The sequence below is a fragment of the Hyperoodon ampullatus genome (assembly GCF_949752795.1).
Source record: "Hyperoodon ampullatus genome assembly, chromosome: 18".
Taxonomy (NCBI): Eukaryota; Metazoa; Chordata; class Mammalia; order Artiodactyla; family Ziphiidae; genus Hyperoodon; species Hyperoodon ampullatus.
The window spans coordinates 46,872,004-46,893,395 of record NC_136931.1 but is presented as its reverse complement, the minus strand read 5'-3'; the positions used below and the strand labels follow the sequence as shown (position 1 = coordinate 46,893,395).

Below are 21,392 nucleotides of genomic sequence, written 5' to 3'. Positions count from 1 at the left end.
TTAACTGTAAGTGAACATGAGGGATCTCCTTGGGGTGATAAAAATGTCCTAAATTGGATTATAGTGATATAATATAATCCACACCTTGGTAAATTTACTAAGGATCACGGAATTGTACATTTAACGTGGGTGAATCTTATGATATGTAAATTTTATCTCAAATAAGTTGTTAGAAGTACAGCAGTGAACAAAACAAGAAGTACAGCAGTCTTGGGGGGGAAGTACAGCAGTCTCAGGGTGGGGGTCTGAGTGGTGGGAGGATAGTAAAGACATCAGTAACACAGAGGCTGAGAGCCCCTGGAGCAAAGAGCGCAAGCAGAGGGAATGGGGGGCGGTGCACAGGCTTGACCTGCTAGGGGCACTGGTAGAAGGTTCAGGGCCCAAGGAGCGAGGGTCACCAGAGGATGCTGGGGGCGGGTCGTGCGGGGCCCCAGGGGAACCAGGGAGGAACTGAAATCTCCCCTAAGAGAAGGAGGCACAAGTCACTGGAAGAAGTGGCCCTGCACCAGCAGGTGCTCCGGTGCTGTGGAAGGGAGAGTGGTTCTCGTGTTACAGGAGGAGCTGCCTGGGCTGGAGTTCGGCCTCCGGCTGAAATCCTCTGATGTCACCACTGCGCAGAGAACAAACGTGTTTCTGGCTTCGGCAGAGCCTTGGGCAAGTGACTGAACTTCTCTGGCCCATTTCCATATTTTTAAACAGGGATAATAAGACTTTTTTGGAAGGCTGTTATGAGCATTCACTCATTCAGCAAATATTAACTGCAAGCCCACCGTGTGCTCGGCTCTCTGCTAGTTGCTGAGGATGTATCAGCAAATGAAACAAAAATCCTTGCCCTTGTAGACATTTTTCTTTTTCTTTTTGGCCGTACCACGCGGCACGTGGGATCTTAGTTCCCCGACCAGGGATCGAACCCGTGCCCCCTATAGTGGAAGTGCAGGGTCTTAACCGCTGGCCCTCCGGGGGAGTCCCCCCTTGTAGACATTTAGGCACGAAAAGAGATAACTTGTGTAAACCAGTTCGTGCTTGTCAGGCACGTAGCTACCACTTTTTTGCTTCTGTGTGTTCATGTCTTTATCGTCATTAGAGGAACAAGTCTGTTTCCTACTCCTCGCCTCAGAGCAGACGCCCAGACTTCTGGCTCTCGCGGCCACTGCCCTCTGCCCACTCTCCCTCGGGTTCAGGGTGCTACCATTCACCTTCTCAAAAGGGACCACAAGGACAGGCGTTAACCCTGATACCCCAAGTTTTCCAAATGTCCCCTGATCCTCCTGGAAGGGTCACATCCTATGTCCACCCCTTCTTTGCTGTAGGGCCTCGGGTATATTTCTAAACCCTGCAAAATGAAGATGATAATCATACCTGGTTCCAGCACCACAGCCAACTTATGTAGCACCTTAGTGCAAATTAGGAAAAGGTACACCCTGCAGGTGAGCACAGCCCAGCACCAGGGTGCACTGCTTGAGGAGTGCCTTTGTTCAAATTAGAATAAGTTGCTGCTTCCCCTGGTTGGAAGCAGCCCCATGCCAGGCCCACGGCTTGGTGAGCAAAGCACAGGGTAGAATTTAGTCGGTGTTTGCCCCTCTGCCTGATACCCTCTTGCAGTGAGCAGTCTGCTCGTCTGTACAGCAGCCGCATGGCTAAATCAGAGGAATGTGGGAGGATGAAATGAGACAACAGTTGTAAGGCATTTGGCATGGTGACTGTCACGTATATTTCTGGTGTTGCTAGTGTTTTCCCTTCCCCCAGCATCTTTTCCTATCAGCGTCCTGTTCACAGTTCTAATGCTGCTCCCTTGTGGGTGTCAAGTGGTATAACAGTGCCATTACCTTGCCTCCGGCCTCTTATTCAGAAGTTCAAAATGGTCTTTCCTAGGAAATGATTTTGGAGTAACATCTCCCAAAGTATGCCATCAGAGTGGCGGCAGTTCCTGTGGCTTAGAAGCAAACCTCCCTCCCTCCTTCCCCACAGGGCACACTGGCAGTCAGGCCAGTCAGGACTCGGGAGAAGAGAAACGGACAGAGGTGGGAAATCGCGCAGATGTGTGCCGAGGCAGCTTACCTTCTTCCTGTGACCCAGCTCCAGGCCTCCATTCTTTCTCCACCTGGGATGCCATCTTCTGCCAGGCTCAGTTCTTCCCATAAGTGGCTCCGGGGATGCCCCCCAGGCAAAACCGCCCCGCAGTTCCTTTGGCGCAGCCCTCACCAAGCGCCTGGAGAAGCAGTCTGGGTCTCCTGCTCCCTGCCCCTCCCCCCCTGCAGTGATGACTACTTCTGGGACGGCCCCCCTTTTGTTTTTGCCCCACGTGTTGTGCCCCGGCCAGTGCCCCCTCCCAAGTAGCCGGTCACCAGTGGGTTGAGCACCACGCTCCACGCACCTGTAATGAGCCCCAGCTTCCGCCAGCAGCCTCCGATGCTGGGGTGCAGGAAGCCAGCCACGTTGGAAGCATTGTAGGGTCCCAAGCAGAGCAGCAGTGTGAGCAGAGCCCCACCGGCCACCCAGGCCGCCTTTAACTTCCTTCTGTGGCTCAGGCCCGAGCGGGCCAGTGCCCGGAGGCAGCCCACGTAGCAGAAGGCCGTGATGGCCAGGGGCAGAAAGAAGAGCAGCAGAGAGAGGCTGAAGCGCGCAGGGCCCGCCCAGGCCGGGTCCCAGGCCTCCAGGCAGACTGGAGAGCCATTGACTGGCGTGCTGATGCCCAGCGAGCTGGTGGTATTGTCCAGCCAGCCTCCCGGAGCCTCCAACCCAAAGACCAGCCCCAGGTGACAGAGGACAAGGGCCCATATGGCCGCACACACGCCCCAGGAATAGCGCGGCCTCCGGGCAGCTTGGTAGCCCAAGGGGAAGGCGGCTCCCAGGTAGCGGCCGACGCTCAGGGCGGCCAGGAAGCCCGCGCCCGCGTAGAGCGGAGCGAAGTGGACCAGGGCGAAGGCAGGACAGAGTGAGGTCGGCAGGGGCCAGGCTCCCCCGGCCAGGGCCTCCGCCGCCTTCAGGGGCAGAGACGTCGCCAGCAGGAGGTCAGAGCAGCCCAGGTGGAGGGCATAGACCAGGCTGGGGGTGAGGCGCAGCCGGGCGTGGGACACGGCGCCTGCGATGGCCAGGGCGTTGAGCGGGAAGCCCAGCGCGAAGGCGGCCATATAGAGGGCGAAGGAGAGCTGCGGGGGCAGGTGCATGGGGCCCCTCGTGCGCACCACTGGCTCCCTGCCCCCAGATCTCAGGGCCCGGAAAGGGGGCTCCCAGAGTCACAGACTGGTTTCAGCACTTGCTCAGGGTGCGAGAAGCCATCTAGTGGGATAGCTGGGGAGACAGACGCCCGTAGGGGGAGGTGGCCTGGATTAGAAGCGAGGACCACTAGCCGTCAGTCCACTGTTTTCTCTCCACCATGTGCCCCCTTAAAATGAAGCGAGCGATCGTGGTGTAACGAGAGGAGATGGAACACAGGCGTGCAGGTCCCAGAAGAAGGAAGGTCTCTTGATTTCTGAGACTCTGGGGAGACAAGCGGTGGAGAGAATTCAGAACAGAGTTGAGGGACTTCCCTGGTGGCCCAGTGGTTAAGACTTCGCCTTCCAATGCAGGGGCTGCGGGTTCGATCCCTGGTTAGGCAGCTAAGATCCCACATGCCTCGTGGCCAAAAAACCAAAACATAAAACTGAAACAATATTGTAACAAATTCAATAAAGACTTTAAAAATGGTCCACATCAAAAAAAATCTTTAAAAAAAAGAAGAAAAAAATGAACAGAGTTGAGCCCGACAGTATGTATCTTTCTCAGGAAAGGAAGCTAGATTCCTGTGTTCGCACCCCTTCCCCAGTTCCCTGGAAAGAGAAGGAGCTGTTCCCCTACAGCAGGCAGTGCGGGGCTGGTGGCAACGCCTAGCCGAGGGGAAGTCGAGGTGTAGGTTGTAGAAAAGGGCAGGAGAAGGAGGTCGCCCGGGGAGAGTCCAGGGGTAAGCCAGGTCCCATTGGTGTCACAGGGAATGACTTTAGCCAGCTTCAGGGGTTCCCCCTAAGCGGAGGCATCTGGGGATCTGGGGAAAAATTGTTGTGGGGAGAGAAGCCACAGAAAGAGGGACTCACCTCTTGGTGCTGCCAGGTGTCTCTGAGGCTCAGGAGTCCCCTGAGGGAGGGTGGCCAGGATGGGCAGTGAGCCGGAAGGGAGAGAAGGGCGGGGAGGCAGGGCCATTAGCCTGAGGCACTCACAGCCTGGATGAGCAGCTAATGGGGCATCTCAGAAGGAGGTGAGGGTCCAAGATGATGCAAACACAGGAACGGGAGAGGTTAGCAATGTGGGCTTTTCCTGGGGGGAGTGAAGAGTGCGTAGCCAGCACTTTTTTTTTTTAAATTTTTATTGAATATAGTTGCTTTACAATGTTGCGTTAGTTTCTGCTGTATGGCAAAGTGAATCAGCTATACGTATACATATATCCCCTCCTTTTTGGATTTCCTTCCCATTTAGGTCACCACAGAGCACTGAGTAGCGTTCCCTGTGCTATACAGTAGGTTCTCATTAGTTATCTATTTTATACATAGCAGTGTATATATGTCAATCCCAATCTCCCAGTTCACCCCACCGCCCCTTCCTCCCCTTGGTGTCCATACATGTGTTCTCTACGTCTGTGCCTCTATTTCTGCTTTGCAAATAGGTTCATCTGTACCATTTTTCTAGATTCCACATATATGTGTTAATATTCGATATTTGTTTTTCTCTGTCTGCCTTGCTTCACTCTGTATGACAGGCTCTAGGTCCATCCACGTCTCTGCAAATGGAACAATTTTGTTCCTTCTTATGGCTGAGTAATATTCCATGGTATATATGTACCCACATCTTCTTTATTCATTCCTCTGTTGATGGACATTTAGGTTGCTTCCATGTCCTGGCTATTGTAAATAGAGCTGCAATGAACATTGGGGTTCATGTATCTTTTGGAATTATCAGCACCTCTAAAGAGCAGGGTTGGTGGTACAGCCAGGACACACCTTTATTCCATCCCCACCCCCGCCAGCCCGTTCAAACCGGCTCTGAGGGCTTAGTCTTCTCTACTCCTGGATGAGCTTGTGGGCAGGCCCAGGCTCACTCCCAGATAATAAGTCCCTCTAGTCACCCATACCATCTCCACTTGGCATTCACTATGTGGGATAATGAGATCATCATTCCCAGTTAGAGCTTCTACTCTCCCCCCACCTGCACAGGCCTTGGGCTCCTCCATCCTCCTCTCCTTTCCCCTCTGACCTGATGACAGTGGTTTATGACCCTCCCTGTGTTGGCAGGAGGGAGAGAAGAAGAGACCTGGAACAAGCAAAGTCGAGTTCGGTGGCACTGAAGTACCCGGGCTATGGTCTCCACCCTGCCTCTCTCTGGGCTGCATGGATGTCAAAAGGGACTCCTCCCTGGGGCACTTGTAGGGACGTCAGGTGCCGCGTGCCTCCAGCTGGTCGCTTAACTTTCCTCTCAGGCCCTGAGAACTTGGTCGTTCACCTCCCTGTTGGGGTCATCCTGCCCTTCTAAGGAGACCTCCTGAGATTTAAAGCGGCCCTAAGCTGTCTCTGTGATTCTCTCTCTCTGTCTCTGACTGTGCACGTGTCTCTCTATCTGTCTGTCTCTCTCCTGCCTCAGGCTGACAGTATGGTCTCTCTGGACTTCAGCTTTCTTGGGTGTGTGTGTCAGTCATCAGGCCCCTGTGTCCTCCCCCAAATCCAAGTCACCCAGAATAAGCTTCTCTGAGTGGTTCCCTGGAAGCGCTTCCCACCAGGCTTCCAGAGCAGGCAGCCTGAGATTCTCAGCAAATGCACGGCTCCCTGCAAAGAAATCATCTCATTTCCTTTTCATACCTCAGGAGCCAAACTGATTCTTGGTCACCCCCCTTCTAAGTCCTACATGTGTTGTCCAGCACCTCCCTGGGAATGTAGAAGAACTTGCAACCTGTTGTTTAGTATTTTGTCTTTGAGAAACACTGAGAAACTGACAGAACTGAGGAAAAGTCAACAGGAGTGCCATCTCACCTCTTGTGACAAGCATTTGGTAGATGAGCAAAGCTGGGTGCAAAGGGAGACAGCGGGGGGCTTCCCTGGTGGTGCAGTGGTTAAGACTCTGCCTGCCAGTGCAGGGGACACGGGTTCGAGCCCTGGTCTGGGAAGATCCCACATGCCGCAGAGCAACTAAGCCCGTGCTCCACAACTACTGAGCCTGCGCTCTAGAGCCCGCGAGCCGCAACTACTGAAGCCTGTGCACCTAAAGCCCGTGCTCCACAACAAGAGAAGCCACCGCAATGAGAAGCCTGTGCACCGCAACAAAGAGTAGCCCCAACTAGAGAAAGCTGCATGCAGCAACGAAGACCCAACGCAGCCAAAAATAAATAAATACATTTATAAAGGGAGACAGCGCGTCTTCAAGCTCTTCTCTGTTGGGCCCTCCTACCTGGCAATTCAGGTGTCTGCCCAGTGCCCCCTCCTCAGAGGGCCTCCCTTGATCCCTGCATCCAAACGGGCCCCTCCTCTGCTCCAGCCCCTCTGCTTTCATCTTGCATTGTGGTTTCTTCCAAGCACCCACGACTCTGCAACGTCAGATTTGCCGGCTCCTCCACTAGAATGTTGGTCAGTGAAGGCAACGCTTTCTGTGTGCTTTGTCCACTGCTTGTTGCATACATAGCAGGGACTCAGTGAGTCAGACGAATGGTCAATTGTCTAGGCTCCAAGTGGACGGTGAGGTCCGGGGCTGGGTCGGGGGCTGCCTGTGTTCTAGCCCCAGCGCTGCCTAGTCATCTGCTGTGCACACCTCAGCAGGGCCTGAGGACAGCCACATCTCTCGGGCAATTGGTCATGAAGTAGGCTGATATCAGCAGTCAGGCTCAGGTCCAGGATGGGAAGTCACCCGCTGGTTGCCAGGGAGCCCGTGCCAGGCCTCATCAGGCTGGCGGCTGCCTTTAGGTCCTTCAGCTCCTAAAACCCTCTGGACGCCTAGACTAGAGACCCCCAAGATTAGGACCATGTTGTATCTTTTGTACCCCAACAACTGGCTCTGTGGTGGACGCAGTGGGAGGTGTTCAGTAGATGTTTGCTGAATAAATGGTTGAATGATACTGGTCCCCAGACCCTTGCCCTCTCATGTCAACAGTTCTCGAAGCCTTCCCTTTCTCCAGAAAAGTGGATGGTGCTCACAACAATTCAAACCAGGGAATTCCCTGGCGGTCCAGTGGTTAGGACTTGGCACTTTCACTGTCGGGGCCCAGGTGGAATCCCTGGTCGGGGAACTAAGATCCTGCAAGCCACGTGGTGCAGCCAGAAAAAAAAAAAAAAAAAAAAAAGACATCAAACCAGGAACAAAGTAGGTTGATGGGGAAATCAATGCCCCACTCCTTGGGCATCCCAAGGACAACCTCTCAGAGAGCATCTGGATCGAGCAGATGGGAAAGTAAGGCAGCTAAGGAAGGCGGTGCCTTCAGAGCGCCCACCACAGGCCAGGAATTTGTCATCTTTTTTTTTTTTTTTTTTTTTTTTTGCGGTACGCGGGCCTCTCACTGTTGTGGCCTCTCCCGCTGTGGAGCACAGGCTCTGGACGCGCAGGCTCAGCGGCCATGGCTCACGGGCCCAGCTGCTCCACAGCATGTGGGATCTTCCTGGACCGGGGCACGAACCTGTGTCCCCTGCATCGGCAGGCGGACTCTCAACCACTGCGCCACCAGGGAAGCCCTGACTGTCATCTTGATGAATGATTAACCACAGGTTCCTGCCCTGAAGGAGAATGGGCCTTGGCCCCCTGGGAGAAGCAGGAGAACAGGTGGAGAGAGAACAGACGGAGAAGCAGAGGAGAAGCCGGAAGCGCCTCCCTGGCAAGTCGGCCAGGAAACATACTAGAGAGCTAGTGGGGGTCACGGGGGGAGGTAGAAAAGCTGAGAGGTTCCTCAAGGTAGCTGGCCTTCGAGAAGGCAGGCAGCTGTGGGTTGTGAAATGATGCAGCAGGGTCACTTTTGAGAAGTGCTGTGAGTAATGCATTGGCTTCCCCTTTTTATAGTCTTCAAGAGATGCAAATCAGATGGGAATGTGGTTTTTAGGGAGTTTTGGCTATTGTGTCAATCTTTTTATAACGTGACATAAGGTTATACCTCACTCCCTATCTCGAACCACCTGCATCTCCATGTTACAGACGAAGAGACTGAGGCTCAGAGAAGCCGGTGAACTTTGCCCAAGATCATTCGGCTGGTTAAGCAGAAGAATCGAGACTCAGCCTCTGTCTGTGACGCCAGCGGACTCTTGGCAACAAGACGATGGACCCTCCGATCTGGTGATTTGCTCGTGAAGTCACCTTTCCCCTCTCCCCAAGCCCCAGGATACCTGCCCCATCTCCCTGTCCCCACTCAGACTCTGCAGACTGGAAATCATTCACTGGCTTTTTGACGTGTCATCTGAGCCATGTTTATTGTGTAGCTCTGTGTCTGTTACACGTTGTCCACATCAGTGTATGTCTCAGACCACGAGACCCCTGAGGAAAGGAGCCGCAGCAGCATAATCCTCCCCGCGGAATGCCTCTTAGAGAAGAAACCAGCCCAGGGCAGTGTCTCTACCTCATTTTTGTTCCTCTTTCCCTGGGCTTTGCCCTGGAGTCAAAAATTACGCATAAGATTAGTGAGTGCAGTTATCGGAGCAGGGGTGAGGTGTCCAAGGGATGGGGAGAGAGAGCAATAAAAATAATGACCAGCTGATCCCCGCAGGGACACAGCCAGCTGGGGAGTGGGGTTTGGGGGTGGGTAGGTGGTGGCAGATGGCTGGGAAGGGGCACGGGGCTTTGTACAGCTCAGGATAGGTATTTCGATGGATTTCTGGGTGAGAAGGGGAGTGGGAAAGGACCAGGACCAGACCCTTTGGAGGGTCGGGGTTACCAGTGCTAAGAAGGAAGACTGTCTCTGGACCATGTACAAAGTTCTCTGCGCCAACTGGGGTTGCAGTAACTGTGACCATGTGTGCGTGCATGCATGTGTGTGTGCATGCATGCGTGCTCGTGCGTGCATACGTGTGTGTGTGTGTGTGACTTCGTAGCTGAACAGAGGAGGCTGAGAAAGTTCCAGAACCACCCTGGCACCTCCACCTCAGCTGATTTGGCCCATCAGTGCTTGAGGGTCACGTATTCCACTCCTTCCTGGGCCAGCGGCCGCTCCCCAAACCCAAAATGGACCATCTCCGAGTAATGTATCCCCTCGTCTTCTAGGACCTCTGGAGTCACGTTCTCATAGTCGCCCTGAGAAAGCCACATGGTGGTGAGCGTGGCCTCACGCTCACCAGCCTCCCACAGCCCGCTTTCCCTGTCCCTTCTCTCCTCAGCTCCGCCTGGGGGTCCAAGAGCCCGAGCAGGAGTCCCCTTGTCTGGAAACTGGCTGTAGCCGGCCTCAGACTGGGAGGTGCCTGCCCTGGGTCTGACCTCACCGGGGTCTGGGCAGCCCTCCCCACTGTGCAGCCTCTGCCAGCACCGAGCCCACCCAGGCTCTGGAACTCACAGCAGAGGCCGGGTCCCGTCACTTCCCCACCTTCCATAGCCCTGCCCTCTTACCACTTGACGCTTCTGCACCACAGAGTAAGTGACCGTGTCGTCCCCGTTTGGGGAAAGTCCCCGCGTCTCTGAGGTCGCTCCATCTCTGAGAGGGAAGGCAGAGAGATGACCACAAATGAAGACTTTTGCATGAAATCTGCTCCTTCTTCCAACTCCCCTAGACCCTAAGAGCACCCCCAGCCTCTCAGCCCCTTGTATCATGCCTAGTGCACACAGCAGGGGCTGATGTCAAATGAGTGAATGTATGTATGTATGTATCGCAAAGTCCCAACCCTGGTGATAGAGACCGACTCTGGCTGTGCATGCTCCTGGTTTGCAGGAACAGATCCAATTCCCGAGACCGTTACCAGGGGGGTTGTTACAGAGCAGGAATGAGGAGATGAAGCACGGGCCTGGCACAAAGAGGGCAGGCGAGACACGAGCTCTTCCCCCCACATCCCTCCCAGGGTGCAGGTGTCACGCCCCTGGTGCCCTCAGTACCCAGGTGTCGGTGCATCAGTCTCGCCAAGAGGAAAGCGCAAGGCAGCGTAGCTGACGGCATCTTCCATCACTGGATTGTAGCACCCCAGGGAGTGGGGGCCTTCAGCGTGGGGGATCCTTCGAGCCTGAGAGGAAGACAAGGCTTCGGCCCTTATCGCTCCTCGCCCCACCCTAGCTCCCCTGCCTCTCTGCTCTTTATCACCCCTCTCCACTTTGTTTCTTTTTTTTTTTTTAATTTGACACATAGTTGATTTTCCACTTTGTTTCTTTCTTGACTTGAAGCTCTGATCTGCATTTCATCTTTCTCCCATCCTACCTTTACATTCCTCACAAAGAAGCTCTGTCCACTGGAACTTTCCTGAAGCCCCTGCTGTCCCCGAATCCTCTTCCAGCTGAGAAATAAAGACCTGCTCAGGGAGGATGAGGGGCCTGGGAAGAGGACCCTGTGGACTCGGCCTGCTGGGGGCTGCAGGACGGAGTAACCGGGGTCGTTCCCTGGGATGGGCGGAGGGGGAGCAAAGTGGTGGGCAGTGGGAGAAACTCACCTCTGCAGAAGCTTGACTCCCCAGATCGCCAGGAGGAAGATGGCCAGGCAGAGCCCCACTCCCAAGGCCACTCGCCGGCTGATGGTGGCTGAGCTGTCTGATAGAGAAGGGAGGTACGTCAGTTGATGACACTGCCTCGGTCAGGTAGCAGGCCAGCTCTGCCCTGTGATCTTTGCCTGGGAGGCATCCTTGGCTTCTCTCTGCATAGCCACGGTCCTTCTGGCCCGTGCGACATCTCCTCCTTGCCCAGGGAGTGTGGTGCAGAGAAAGAGGGAGAAGCCAGCCCTGCCCTCTGGACGTCTCCTTAGGGGGGAAGAGCAGCTCTTTCTCAAGAGGAGCTCCTGCTGTGTGACAGACTCGGGCACACACAGAACACGTCATCCTCATAAATGGTGCCGCCTCTTCAGAAGGCAGCTTGGCCATGCTTAAAATCACTTGTCCTTTGAGCCAGCCAGTCCACGTAGGAACCTAGCCTACAATTCTCTTCGCAGGTGTGCCCAGAGCAGGAGACTGCACCCAGCCTTGAGGAGGGCAGTGGGCACATAGTTATTCGACATCCGTACACGGGACCGCAGTGCACCCTCAGCAAAAGAGTCAGGTCTCCAGGGTGCCTGCAGAGGGGAGACCCAGGGGACATGTTTTTATACAATGTGTAACTTTTCCAAATGACACCCTCGGGCTGGCTCCCTTTAGCACCAGCTCTGCCAGTGACAGTCCTCTAAATTTAAAACCATGGCTCCAATCATTAACCTGAAAAAAGCACAATAAATAAATTAAATATTTTCCCCTGTGTTTCCAGACTCTTCAGACACCCTGTATATGCACAGATAGAGAACAATCTCCAAGTGCTGTTATTACATGGAAGAAAGGGAAGTTCAGGGCAACGTGTGAGCTCTCCCACCGTCTGAGCAACAAAGAAGGGTGTATGGACATAAATCTCTATAGGCCTATGGTGCACGTACAGAAAAATCTCTGTGAGGGGCCATATCCAGCTGCCAACAGTGAAAGCCTCAAGGGAGGGAGGGATAGAGTTGTCGGGGAGCAGGAAAGGAGAGGAATCTGTCCTTCCACTATTTACCCTGTCATGCTGTTTTAGTTTTTTTACCATGTACTTGTATTGTCTTTAAAAAAACAAAACAAAACACTACAATCTCAAAAGGTAGAAACAAGCAGCCTATCATGGGTGAGACAGAGAGAGAGAGACGCAGAGAGAGGGAGCCAGGAGGAGCTCAGGACGTCTGGAAGGTAGGGGCAGCCTGAATCCTCCTGGGGTGGCGAGAGACTGATCGGGGAGGAGGGAAGACAGAGGAGCTGTGTGTGGAGAAGGGGTGCCTCTGAGCGCACAGGCTGCCCACTCCCCACCCTCCGTGCAGGAGCGGGGAGGAGGTCCGGAACACACGCCGCAGGAGTGGCCAGGGCTAGAGAAGAAGAGGGAAGGGCCCTTACAGTAGACAGTGAGGGTGGTGGGCGGCGACTGGCCCCGGCCCAGCCTGTTGGTCCCCTGGCACCAATAGGCGCCTGAGTGCTGCAGCGTCACAGGGTCCAATCTCAGCATCTGATCATAATGGCGGAGGTCTTGGTTATTCCAGTCAAACCATGCGTAGTGGGAGGTGGGTGGGTTGGCATCACTCTCGCACGTCAGGACTGCCTTCTTCCCTTCCACCACTCTGTCTTTCGGGCTGATGGACACATGCAGGCTCCTGGGTGCATCTGTAAGTAGAAGCGAAGTCAGGATCCGGGTAGCCAGTCACCTGCCCATCTCTGCTCCCAGCCTCTGGCTCCAGCCACTCACACAGCACTTGGAGAGCCCAGGGCTTAGACGAGGTCTGTCCTATGGAATTGTTGACCAAGCAGTTGTAAATTCCAGCATCTTCTGGAGAGATGGCATCAAAGCTCAGTTTCTTTCCTTCCTCCAGAAGGATTCCATTTTTCTTCCAGAAGAAGCGGACATCCTTGGGGCGGCTACTTAAGAAGTCACATTGGAGGAGGACCGGGTGCCCAGAGCGGATCTCATTGTGGGTAGTGACCTGGACACTGACATCTTTAGGGGCATCTGGAGAACAAGGACCTCAGGCTGACCTCTTGGGTCTCTTCCCCTCTTCCTGTTCCCTGAGAATTCCTCTCCCCTTGGCCCTGAGGCCTGACTCTCATCCCTCAATTCTCTGTGAGGACTGTGGTTCAGGCTTCGGTCTCCTCACCCTTAGAGCCCCGCCCCCCAACTGGGCCACCCCCCAGCTCCCCCGGCCCAGGGCACTCACACTGGACATCCAGGTTGACAGGGGGAGACCACAAGCACCACTGGTTACAGGCTGCGCATTTGACTGGCCCTGTGTCCCAGGCAACTTTTAGAATCGTCAGCTTAGCAGGTAATAGCTGGTCCTGGAAGCCTAGGTGATTCCATTCATATCGGGTAACTTCGGGATTACTGGAATTGTAGGTACAGGACAGGATCACACTGTCTCCTTCTCGAATCGGTGTGGGGTTTTGAATCACTGTGATTACCTCCTTGGGGGGATCTGGAAGAAAACCAGAGAGGTGGGTCAAGAAAAGTCAGCCTCCCAGGGCTTCCCTGGTGGCGCAGTGGTTGAGAGTCCGTCTGCCGATGCAGGGGACATGGGTTCGTGCCCCGATCCGGGAGGATCCCACATGCCACGGAGCGTCTGGGCCCGTGAGCTATGGCCGCTGAGCCTGCGTGTCTGGAGCCTGTGCTCCGCAACGGGAGAAGCCACAACAGTGAGAGGCCCGCGTACCGCAAAAAAAAAAAAAAAAAAAAAGCCAGCCGCCCATAAGACCTGTTCCTTCCTGCTTCCTCTTCCCCCTTCCTGTGCCCTGCATTCACGCAGTTTCCTCTATTAGCCAAAGGAAGGCTTGTGCTTCCCTCTTGCCTCTGAGGACAGAAACCCTGCCCTGGCCATTTGGCCTGGTTGTGGTTTGAGACAGGATGGTGCAGTGGTTAAGAGCACAGCTCTGGGCGGAGTCCATGTGGTGCCGTGCAAGGCAGGGGCCACTCTTTGTGGGTCTCTGCACGGGTCTGGGACGCGGAGCCGGGTCACTACAGTAAGGGCATTAATTTGAAAAAGAGAAAGAAAAGCATAGCTCTGGATCCAGACTGCCGCAACCTGCCCCTTGGAGTTGTGTGACCATGGGCTGCAGGCCTCAGTTGCCTCATCTGTCAAATGGGGTCCTGTGAGTAGCTAACCTTGTGGAATCACTGGAGGATGGAGTGAGAGGATGCTGTTAGAGCCCTGTGGTGTGTGGTGAACACGCAATACATGCTGCTTCTGCTGCTGCTGTTATCACGTATCCGGTGTCTAGATTTCAGGATTTGGGCATCCACATCAGAGTATCTGGCCCTGACTATGACATCCCAGTGTCCAAGGATCAAACCTAGGGATTCTCTTTGTCCTGGGCTCCCCTCAGTGTCAAGACTCACTGTGTTAAACAGGGTCTGACAACCGAGAGGTAATGAAGCATTTTGCCCCAGTTCTCGAAAACTTCAGGACCCCTTCAGGGACTCGGCCACTGCCGAGTGATGCCAAGTCTCTGCATCCCTCGTGGGACCCTGGCATCTTGCCATTTATTCAAGTCAACAAGCATCTACTGAGCACCTCCCGTGAGCCAGGCCCTGTCTGGTGCTAAGGACACAACTGTGAACACGACACTCCCCCCAAGAAGCTTATCTGCCAGGAGCCCCTGGTTTCTGCTTGCTATCCCTTCGCGGGCTCGTCTGCCTTCCTCCTGCCCCCAGAGTCATCTCTTCCCTCCAGTAGCTCTGCGACTACTCACAGTGGACTTCCAAATCAGCTTCCTGGCCAACCTGTCCAGGACCAAGACTATTTTCCGCCAAGCAGGAGTACTCCCCGGCGTGCCTGAGGAGGACCTCTGGGATCTGGAAGGTCCTGTCCGTCTTTCCAGGCATTTCTAGCCCATTGTAGTACCAGGTGTAATTTGTTGGAGGAGGATTGGCCAGTGATATACAAGTCAGCTCTACTTTATTTCCTTCCTTAGTTGGCGAGGAGAGGATCTGAACCCTGGAAGGTTCCGGAGCATCTGGAAGAAGAGGCCGAGGCCAGGGGGTTGGGGGGGCGGGCAGTGAGCAGAGGCCTCGGGGCTCCCCTCCCATGGCCTGGAAGGCGCCCCTGCTGACCCCCGGCCTGGCCCTTCCCCAGCTCCCAGGAGGCTCACAGTGCACTTGGAGGTCCACTGCTTCCGACTTTTCTGAGCCCACATCGTTGTGGGCCTCGCACTGGTACTGCCCACTCATCATCCTGGTCACATGGGGCAGAGTGAGCGTGGGTGTCTCCTCCCCCACCAGCGGGTGCCCGTCCCTGAGCCAGGACACACTCTGGTGCCGTGGGTTGCTGCTGACAATCTGGCACGTCATGGTCACAGACTCTCCCTCTGTTACAGTGGCTTCTCTGGGACTGACCTGGATCTTCAACTTTGGCGCATCTGCAGGAACAGAGGGACAGTGAGGGAGGGGATGGGGAATTCTCAGAGGCTGTGAAGTGCTGACAAGTTGCAGGGCTTTTATTCTGATAAAGCAGCGGCCTATACAGAGCGGGCAAGCGTGTGTAGCCACTCACTGTCACCCTTGTCAACAAGGGTGGGCTGGTCCAAGCACCAGGTGACTGACCATCACAGCCTCCCAACTCGGTTCTCTGCTCCCCACACCCCAGACCCCGAAGGTCTGGTCTCCACCAGCAGCCAGCTGCATTCCCAGGACTGTCCCTCAGACCTTGCCACTCTCCTGCTTGAAACCGTTCAGTGGATTCCACACTTAGAGAAAAATCCAAAACCCTCACTGCAGCCCACGAGATCTAGTGTCCTGGTCTCTCTCAGCCTTCCTTTCCTACCGCTGGGCCCCTTGGATGCAGTGCCAAGCTTGCTGGCTCCTTGCTCTGAGGCAGACACACCAAGTTCCTACCTCAAGGCCTTGGACTTGCTCTTTCCTCTCCCTGGAATGCTCTTCTCACAGAGCTGTGCCTGCCTCAGGCTCTCCCTTCACCCAAGTCTCAGCTCAAGTTCAGCCTCCATCCCTCACTCTCTCTGTCCTCGCCCTGCTTTATTTTTTCGTGATACACTTAGCACCACCTACACATATGTTCTTTATTTCCCTTTACACCTATCTACTATTTGTCTCCCTGACTGCAATGCTAGTTCCACGTGGGCAAGAACTTTGCTCACGGGCTTCCCTGGTGGCGCAGTGGTTGAGAGTCCGCCTGCCGATGCAGGGGACATGGGTTCGTGCCCCGGTCCGGGAAGATCCCACATGCCGCGGAGCGGCTGGGCCCGTGAGCCATGGCCGCTGAGCCTGTGCGTCCGGAGCCTGTGCTCCACAACGGGAGAGGCCACAACAGTGAGAGGCTCGTGTACCGCAAAAAAAAAAAAAGAACTTTACTCACTGCTCTATCCCCGGCAACCATAGTAAGGCCTAGTAGGTTCACAACAAATATTTATTGAATGAATGAATGAATGAATGAGGCTCAAAAAAATGATGTGAAAAAATTCTTCACCCCGCCCCCCAGAGGAACAAAAAACCCTTAACAAGGTGATCCCCAAATCAGGTCATGGTTTGAGGATAGATTATTTTATTCTGAATCAGGTGTCCCCTGAAACACCAGAGCTGATGATGGGAATGTTGGAGGAGGGGCCGCGGCTCTGCCTGGACCATTCCCAACAGCGGGTGCCCACAGACCCATCACGCTCCCCTCTGTGTGGGCTCCTGTTACCCTCTGCGGGGGTGAAGAGATGACAGGCCCCTCGGCCCTCCCACAGAAGCACTGGGGAGACTCACGCTTCACATCCAGCCACACCGTTTCCTGAGAGAGTAACTGCTGTTCCGTGGGGTCCCAGAGCTGGCAGGTCAGGTTCTTGCCGTGGTGAGTCCACTGCGGCTGGAACGTGAGAGTGCTCTGGGTGGAGACAGTTTCAGTGGACAGGGAGGTGGAGGTGACCGCAGGCTCCTCCAGGGACCACTGCAGATGAACCTGGTACTCAAAGCAGGCGAAATTCAGCAAGCAGGTGACAGTGACGTCGCGGAGCTCCCGGATATCTGGAGGGAGCTCAATGTGGGGTGGAGGAGCCGTCTCTGCAAAAGAGCAGGGGCCACGCTGGAGGCCTGGGAGCCTGGACCAGCTTTAGATGCCCTGCCCCAAATAACCCATCAGGAATCCCTGGCCAGTCCCATCCACCTCTCTCCGGGCCTGCCTTTCTCTGCTCGGCCGAAACACCCTCTGAAAGGTCTGTGAAAGCTGATCCTCCTTAGAAACTGTGTTTTATGTTTTATGGTTACTTCGTTCACACCCCCTGGTGTTTGCTTTCTAAATGTTTTCCAGACCACTCCCCCGGCACTCCTCAGTGGATTTTACGAGTTTAGTTCAACACGCTTAGCTTGGAGGACAAACCTGTATCTGTTCAAAGGCCTCAGTATCAGAGACCTCCCACACAGCGCTCCTGGAGGGGATTCCTTTAGCGGAGAGGCCTGTGTGCAGCCAGGCCCTGCTCTCCCCGAGGCTGGGCCGCCCTCAGATTGCAGCGTCTGAAGCTGCATCTCTCACCCCAAACATAGGGCTGCTTAGAACCACCCACCGAATAAACAGGCCGTGGAATGGAGCGAGCACACTCCCTGGGGTGGAGGCCCCAGACCTGTGTTTGGTTCACACCCTATCCGTGTGTCGTGTAGCCACGAAGGCCTAATTAGAATTAATCCCCCACATTAATACATTGGGAGATTTCCCTTGAAAATTCAGATTTCCATCTCTGGAAAAGCCAGGCAACCTGGAAGCCAGATTCTAGAATGGGCAGAGGCTGAGTGGCAGGGGAGATGCTCAAGGAGGGATGAGTGCCCATGCTCCAGTCTGCCACGGGCACCACTGTCCTGTGGCACCCCGGTCGCTCACTGGCATCCCTGTCTGGCCTCTGCAGGCATCCTGTTTTGTGAGCTGTCCCAGGAGTCAGGTGTTTCCCACCTTCCTCATTGCCGAGACAAAGGAACCCATCCTCAGGGCCTTACCAGAGATGTTGAGGCTTATGGGCTCCATCCATTTGTCTTCCCTAGACGTCATCCTCAGCCCCAGCTGACCGCTGTCATTGACTTTCACGGGATTGATGAGGAGGGTGCAGTTGCTTCTGCTGTTTCCCAGGAATCGTACCCTTCCCTGACGAGGAGGAAAATCCCCGATTTTTAGGTTCTTATAGAGGATGGTCCCATTGTAGCTCTTGGTGGAGTTGTCGTACTTATAATTGTGGTACACGGTCAGGTTATCTATCAAGCGCCTGTTTAGGATACGGTAGTGGCAGGGAATCCAGACGCAGGCTCCATCCCAGGCGTAGAGGGTCTTGGGATGTTCAAACATCCAGGAGGCTGAGTCAGAGAAAGCCAAGGATTCTGGAACCCACCAGAGTGAACAGAAAGAATTACTGAAGGACAATGAGAGCACTCTAAAGAATTTCCTCTGAAGAGACGGGGGTGGGGGGGAGATGGGGGAGAGGCAGATACACAAAGAGAGAAGTATACACACACACACACACACATGCACACACATATACACTGACCGTCCCCACCCTGCCCCACATTTACTCTTCTCTGCCCCCATCTTTCCTCCTCCTCCTCCAGCTCCCACAGTCATCCCAGACCCAAGGATCTGCCTAGGCCACCATCCTTACCGAGAAGCAGAAGCAAGGGACCGAGGAGATGCATGGTGCTGTGTCTAGGCGGGAGCCTGGGCCAGGAAGAGTTTGTCTTTAAGCCATCTGGTCACTTACATCTTCCAGACAGCTTTTCTTGCTCACCCACTGAGCTCCAATCCCTTCTCCCTGATTCCGAGAAGACCGTGTCTGCTTGCATGGCAGGATATGGAATTCTGGAAGCTCACAGGGTCTTTTTCTGGATATGCTGTGCCTCTCCCATCAGCCCGAGAACCATGTAAGGCTAGTCTCTCTCTTCCCAGCACTCCTTCCTTTCTTCCATCCATCCATCCAAAATTTTATAAACTTGCTGCCCAGCTCTCAGGCTTTGGGTGGCACCAAACTACTGAGCACCTCGAGTGCCAGGCCCTAGGTGACCTGGAGCTTACCTTGGGTCAACTAGCAAAGGGTTTCACAGAGGGGAGAGACACGACCAAAACTTGATTTTAAAGACCAGGAAAAAAAAACTCTGAAACCAATCATTAAGTATGATGCCAGGAGAGCATTTAGAAGGGTCTGAAAAGACTTAGGAGAATGTGGTCCAAGGGTCCCACTCAGATGCCCCCATGGGCTGGTTAGGAAACAAATCAACCAGGTGGGGACACGTCTTGAGTAAAGGCCATGACTATCTCAATTCCAGTCAAGTGGGAACGTGGGCTCAGCACTGCCTGATCTTCTACTGTTTTAAAATAAGTAAGAAGCCAGTTTCATGTGAAATGACCTGCTTTGAAAAAAAACAAATAAACACGGTGCTGGTCAAACAAAACCTGTCTGTGGGCTAGAGGTAGTCCAAGGGCTGCCGATGTGCAACCACTGCCCACCTCTATGTGTGGGCGCACGTGCGGTGAGCTGGACCGCCACCTCACTGGACTTGTACATAGAGTTACATTTACATAGAGTTAAATTAAGTCCCAATTTACATGGTCGTGCCCTGAATGCCTGTCCCTGGGGAGCCAGCAGGACGTGCCAACAGAGTGTGTCTCCTGTCTCAGCACAGACCTGCGTCTCTCCCGCCTGCCCAGCCAACAGTTCCCACACATTGGCGTCCCCTCCCCAAGCCCCTCTGGCTGGCTGTTTATCTCTTCCGGCTGCACGGCTTATGCTAAAGGACCGTTGGGTGTCCAGGACCGGTGTGGGGAAAGCTAGGCTGCTGGCTGAAAGTAGGAAGGGGGTCTGTCCCCAGGCATGGCGGCCGTGCTGGTCTGGCCTGGGCATGGATTAGGGCAGACTCTCCATGCAGAGCTCATATAGCCCTGCAGGTGCTAATAGTGTTACACAGAAAAAAGTCCTCAAGGTCACATCCATTTGAGAGAAGCTGGATTTTAAAAAGTGAAATAGGAGTCTTTAGTGCAGGCCTTTTCAAACCCTTTAACCAGCTGTATGTGCATCATGCATCTCCCAGCGTGGGGGCTAGAGTAGAGTACACGACCCACACTTCTTTAGCCATGGGAACTATTTTACGTTTTCCATGAGAAACTTGGCAGGGCTGCAGGGTCAGTGTTCTGAGGGATGCACTTTGGGCTCCCTCTGGGTCTCCACAAGGGCTATGGTCAGGGCCAGATTCCATTCCCCATGGCAAAGACTAGCCTCCAGCAGCTGGGCCAGGGTACTCCCTCTGCCAGCAGCCACCAGTCACACCCTCATTGGGGACCAGCTGGAGAATGCCAAGACCAGTGGAAGAGGGGTGCTTCTCAGAGCAGGGCTGCATGCTTACCCCACGGAGCTCCAGGAAGTCTCTGGAGCACAAGAAGTGGGCCCCAGGCCTGCGCATGGAAGGCAGCTGAGGCAGGATGGGGCATGGAACGCTGGGAACAGTCGGCATTGGGCACAAAGGCTCTGGACCCGTGGTCTGCTCAACACGGGCCTGTTTAGAGCCTTGCAGAGCCTCAGAGCCGGCCTCCTTGAGTCCATTCTTCCCTCCTGGGCACCCAGTGATGCCTCCTGCTCTCAGAAGACATGCCAGGCCTGGCAAGGGAGATGCTCAAAGACCGGGGATTACTACCTGTTGTCACACAGGCAAGAGAAAGAGAGGGGGGTCCCACTGTGCTCCCAGCCCCTAGAATTGTGCCTGGCACATGGCAGCAGCTCCCTACTTGCTTGTTGAATGCAAAAGAGAACAAAATAGTTTTTACCTGTTTCCTCATGTGTCTTCTGTCTTCAGGGATCCTGGCAGCATCTAAGAGTGAAAGGGGAAGCACAGCAAAGTCGTCAGTGACTGATTTTCACTCTTCTTGGCCACACCCCCCCAGCTCTCTTTGGCAACAAAGCCACTTCTGGGTATTTATCTGAAGGAAACAAAATGTTAACTGGAAAAGATATCTGCACCCCAATGTTCCCTGCAAACATGCAAGCAACCTGAGTGTTCATTGATGGATGAGTGGATAAAGAAAACGTCTACAAAAGAATATTACTTAATAACCAAGAGATCACTGAAGAAATCAAAGAGGAAATTAAAAAATACCTAGAAACAAATGGCAATGAAAACACAATGACCTAAAATCTATGGGATGCAGCAAAAGCAGCTCTAAGAGGGAAGTTTATAGCAATACAAGCCTACCTTAAGAAACAAGAAACATCTCAAATAAACAACCAAACCTTACACCTAAAGCAATTAAAGAAGGAAGAACACAAAACCCCAAAGTTAGCAGAAGGAAAGAAATCATAAAGACCAGATCAGAAATAAATGAAAAAGAAATGAAGGAAACAAGGGCAAAGATCAATAAAACTAAAAGCTGGTTCTTTGAGAAGATAAACAAAATTGATAAACCATTAGCCAGACTCATCAAGAAAAAAAGGGAGAAGACTCAAATCAATAGAATCAGACATGAAAAAGGAGAAAACAGCTGACACTGCAGAAATACAAAGGATCATGAGAGATTACTACAAGCAACTATATGCCAATAAAATGGACAACCTGGAAGAAACGGACAAATTCTTAGAAAAGCACAACCTTCCATGACTGAACCAGGGAGAAATAGAGAATATAAACAGACTAATCACAGGCACTGAAATTGAAACTGTGATTAAAAATCTTCCAACAAACAAGTCCAGGACCAGATGGCTTCACAGGCGAATTCTATCAAACATTTAGAGAAGAGCTAACACCCATCCTTCTTCCAAAATATAGCAGAGGGAGGAACACTCACA

The 21,392-nt window shown here is 53.7% G+C and overlaps 2 protein-coding genes across 2 annotated transcripts; both read right to left on the bottom strand.

The window, feature by feature from the left end:
• Positions 1-2,264: 2,264 nt before the first annotated feature.
• Positions 2,265-3,167, bottom strand: FFAR1 (free fatty acid receptor 1; the record flags this gene model as incomplete). Its single annotated transcript, XM_079723121.1, has 1 exon — positions 2,265-3,167. The coding sequence occupies one exon, from the start codon at positions 3,165-3,167 to the stop codon at positions 2,265-2,267; it is 903 nt and encodes a 300-aa protein (XP_079579247.1).
• A 5,923-nt stretch (positions 3,168-9,090) lies between these two features.
• Positions 9,091-18,354, bottom strand: CD22 (CD22 molecule; the record flags this gene model as incomplete). Its single annotated transcript, XM_079723100.1, has 13 exons — positions 18,225-18,354; positions 17,572-17,946; positions 16,354-16,647; positions 14,742-15,008; positions 14,343-14,606; positions 12,815-13,072; positions 12,349-12,609; positions 12,003-12,266; positions 10,557-10,653; positions 10,328-10,403; positions 10,012-10,136; positions 9,532-9,616; positions 9,091-9,222 (listed from the first exon to the last, which is right to left on the bottom strand). The coding sequence occupies exons 1-13, from the start codon at positions 18,256-18,258 to the stop codon at positions 9,091-9,093; spliced, it is 2,532 nt and encodes an 843-aa protein (XP_079579226.1). The 5' UTR covers positions 18,259-18,354.
• Between the last annotated feature and the right edge of the window lie 3,038 nt (positions 18,355-21,392).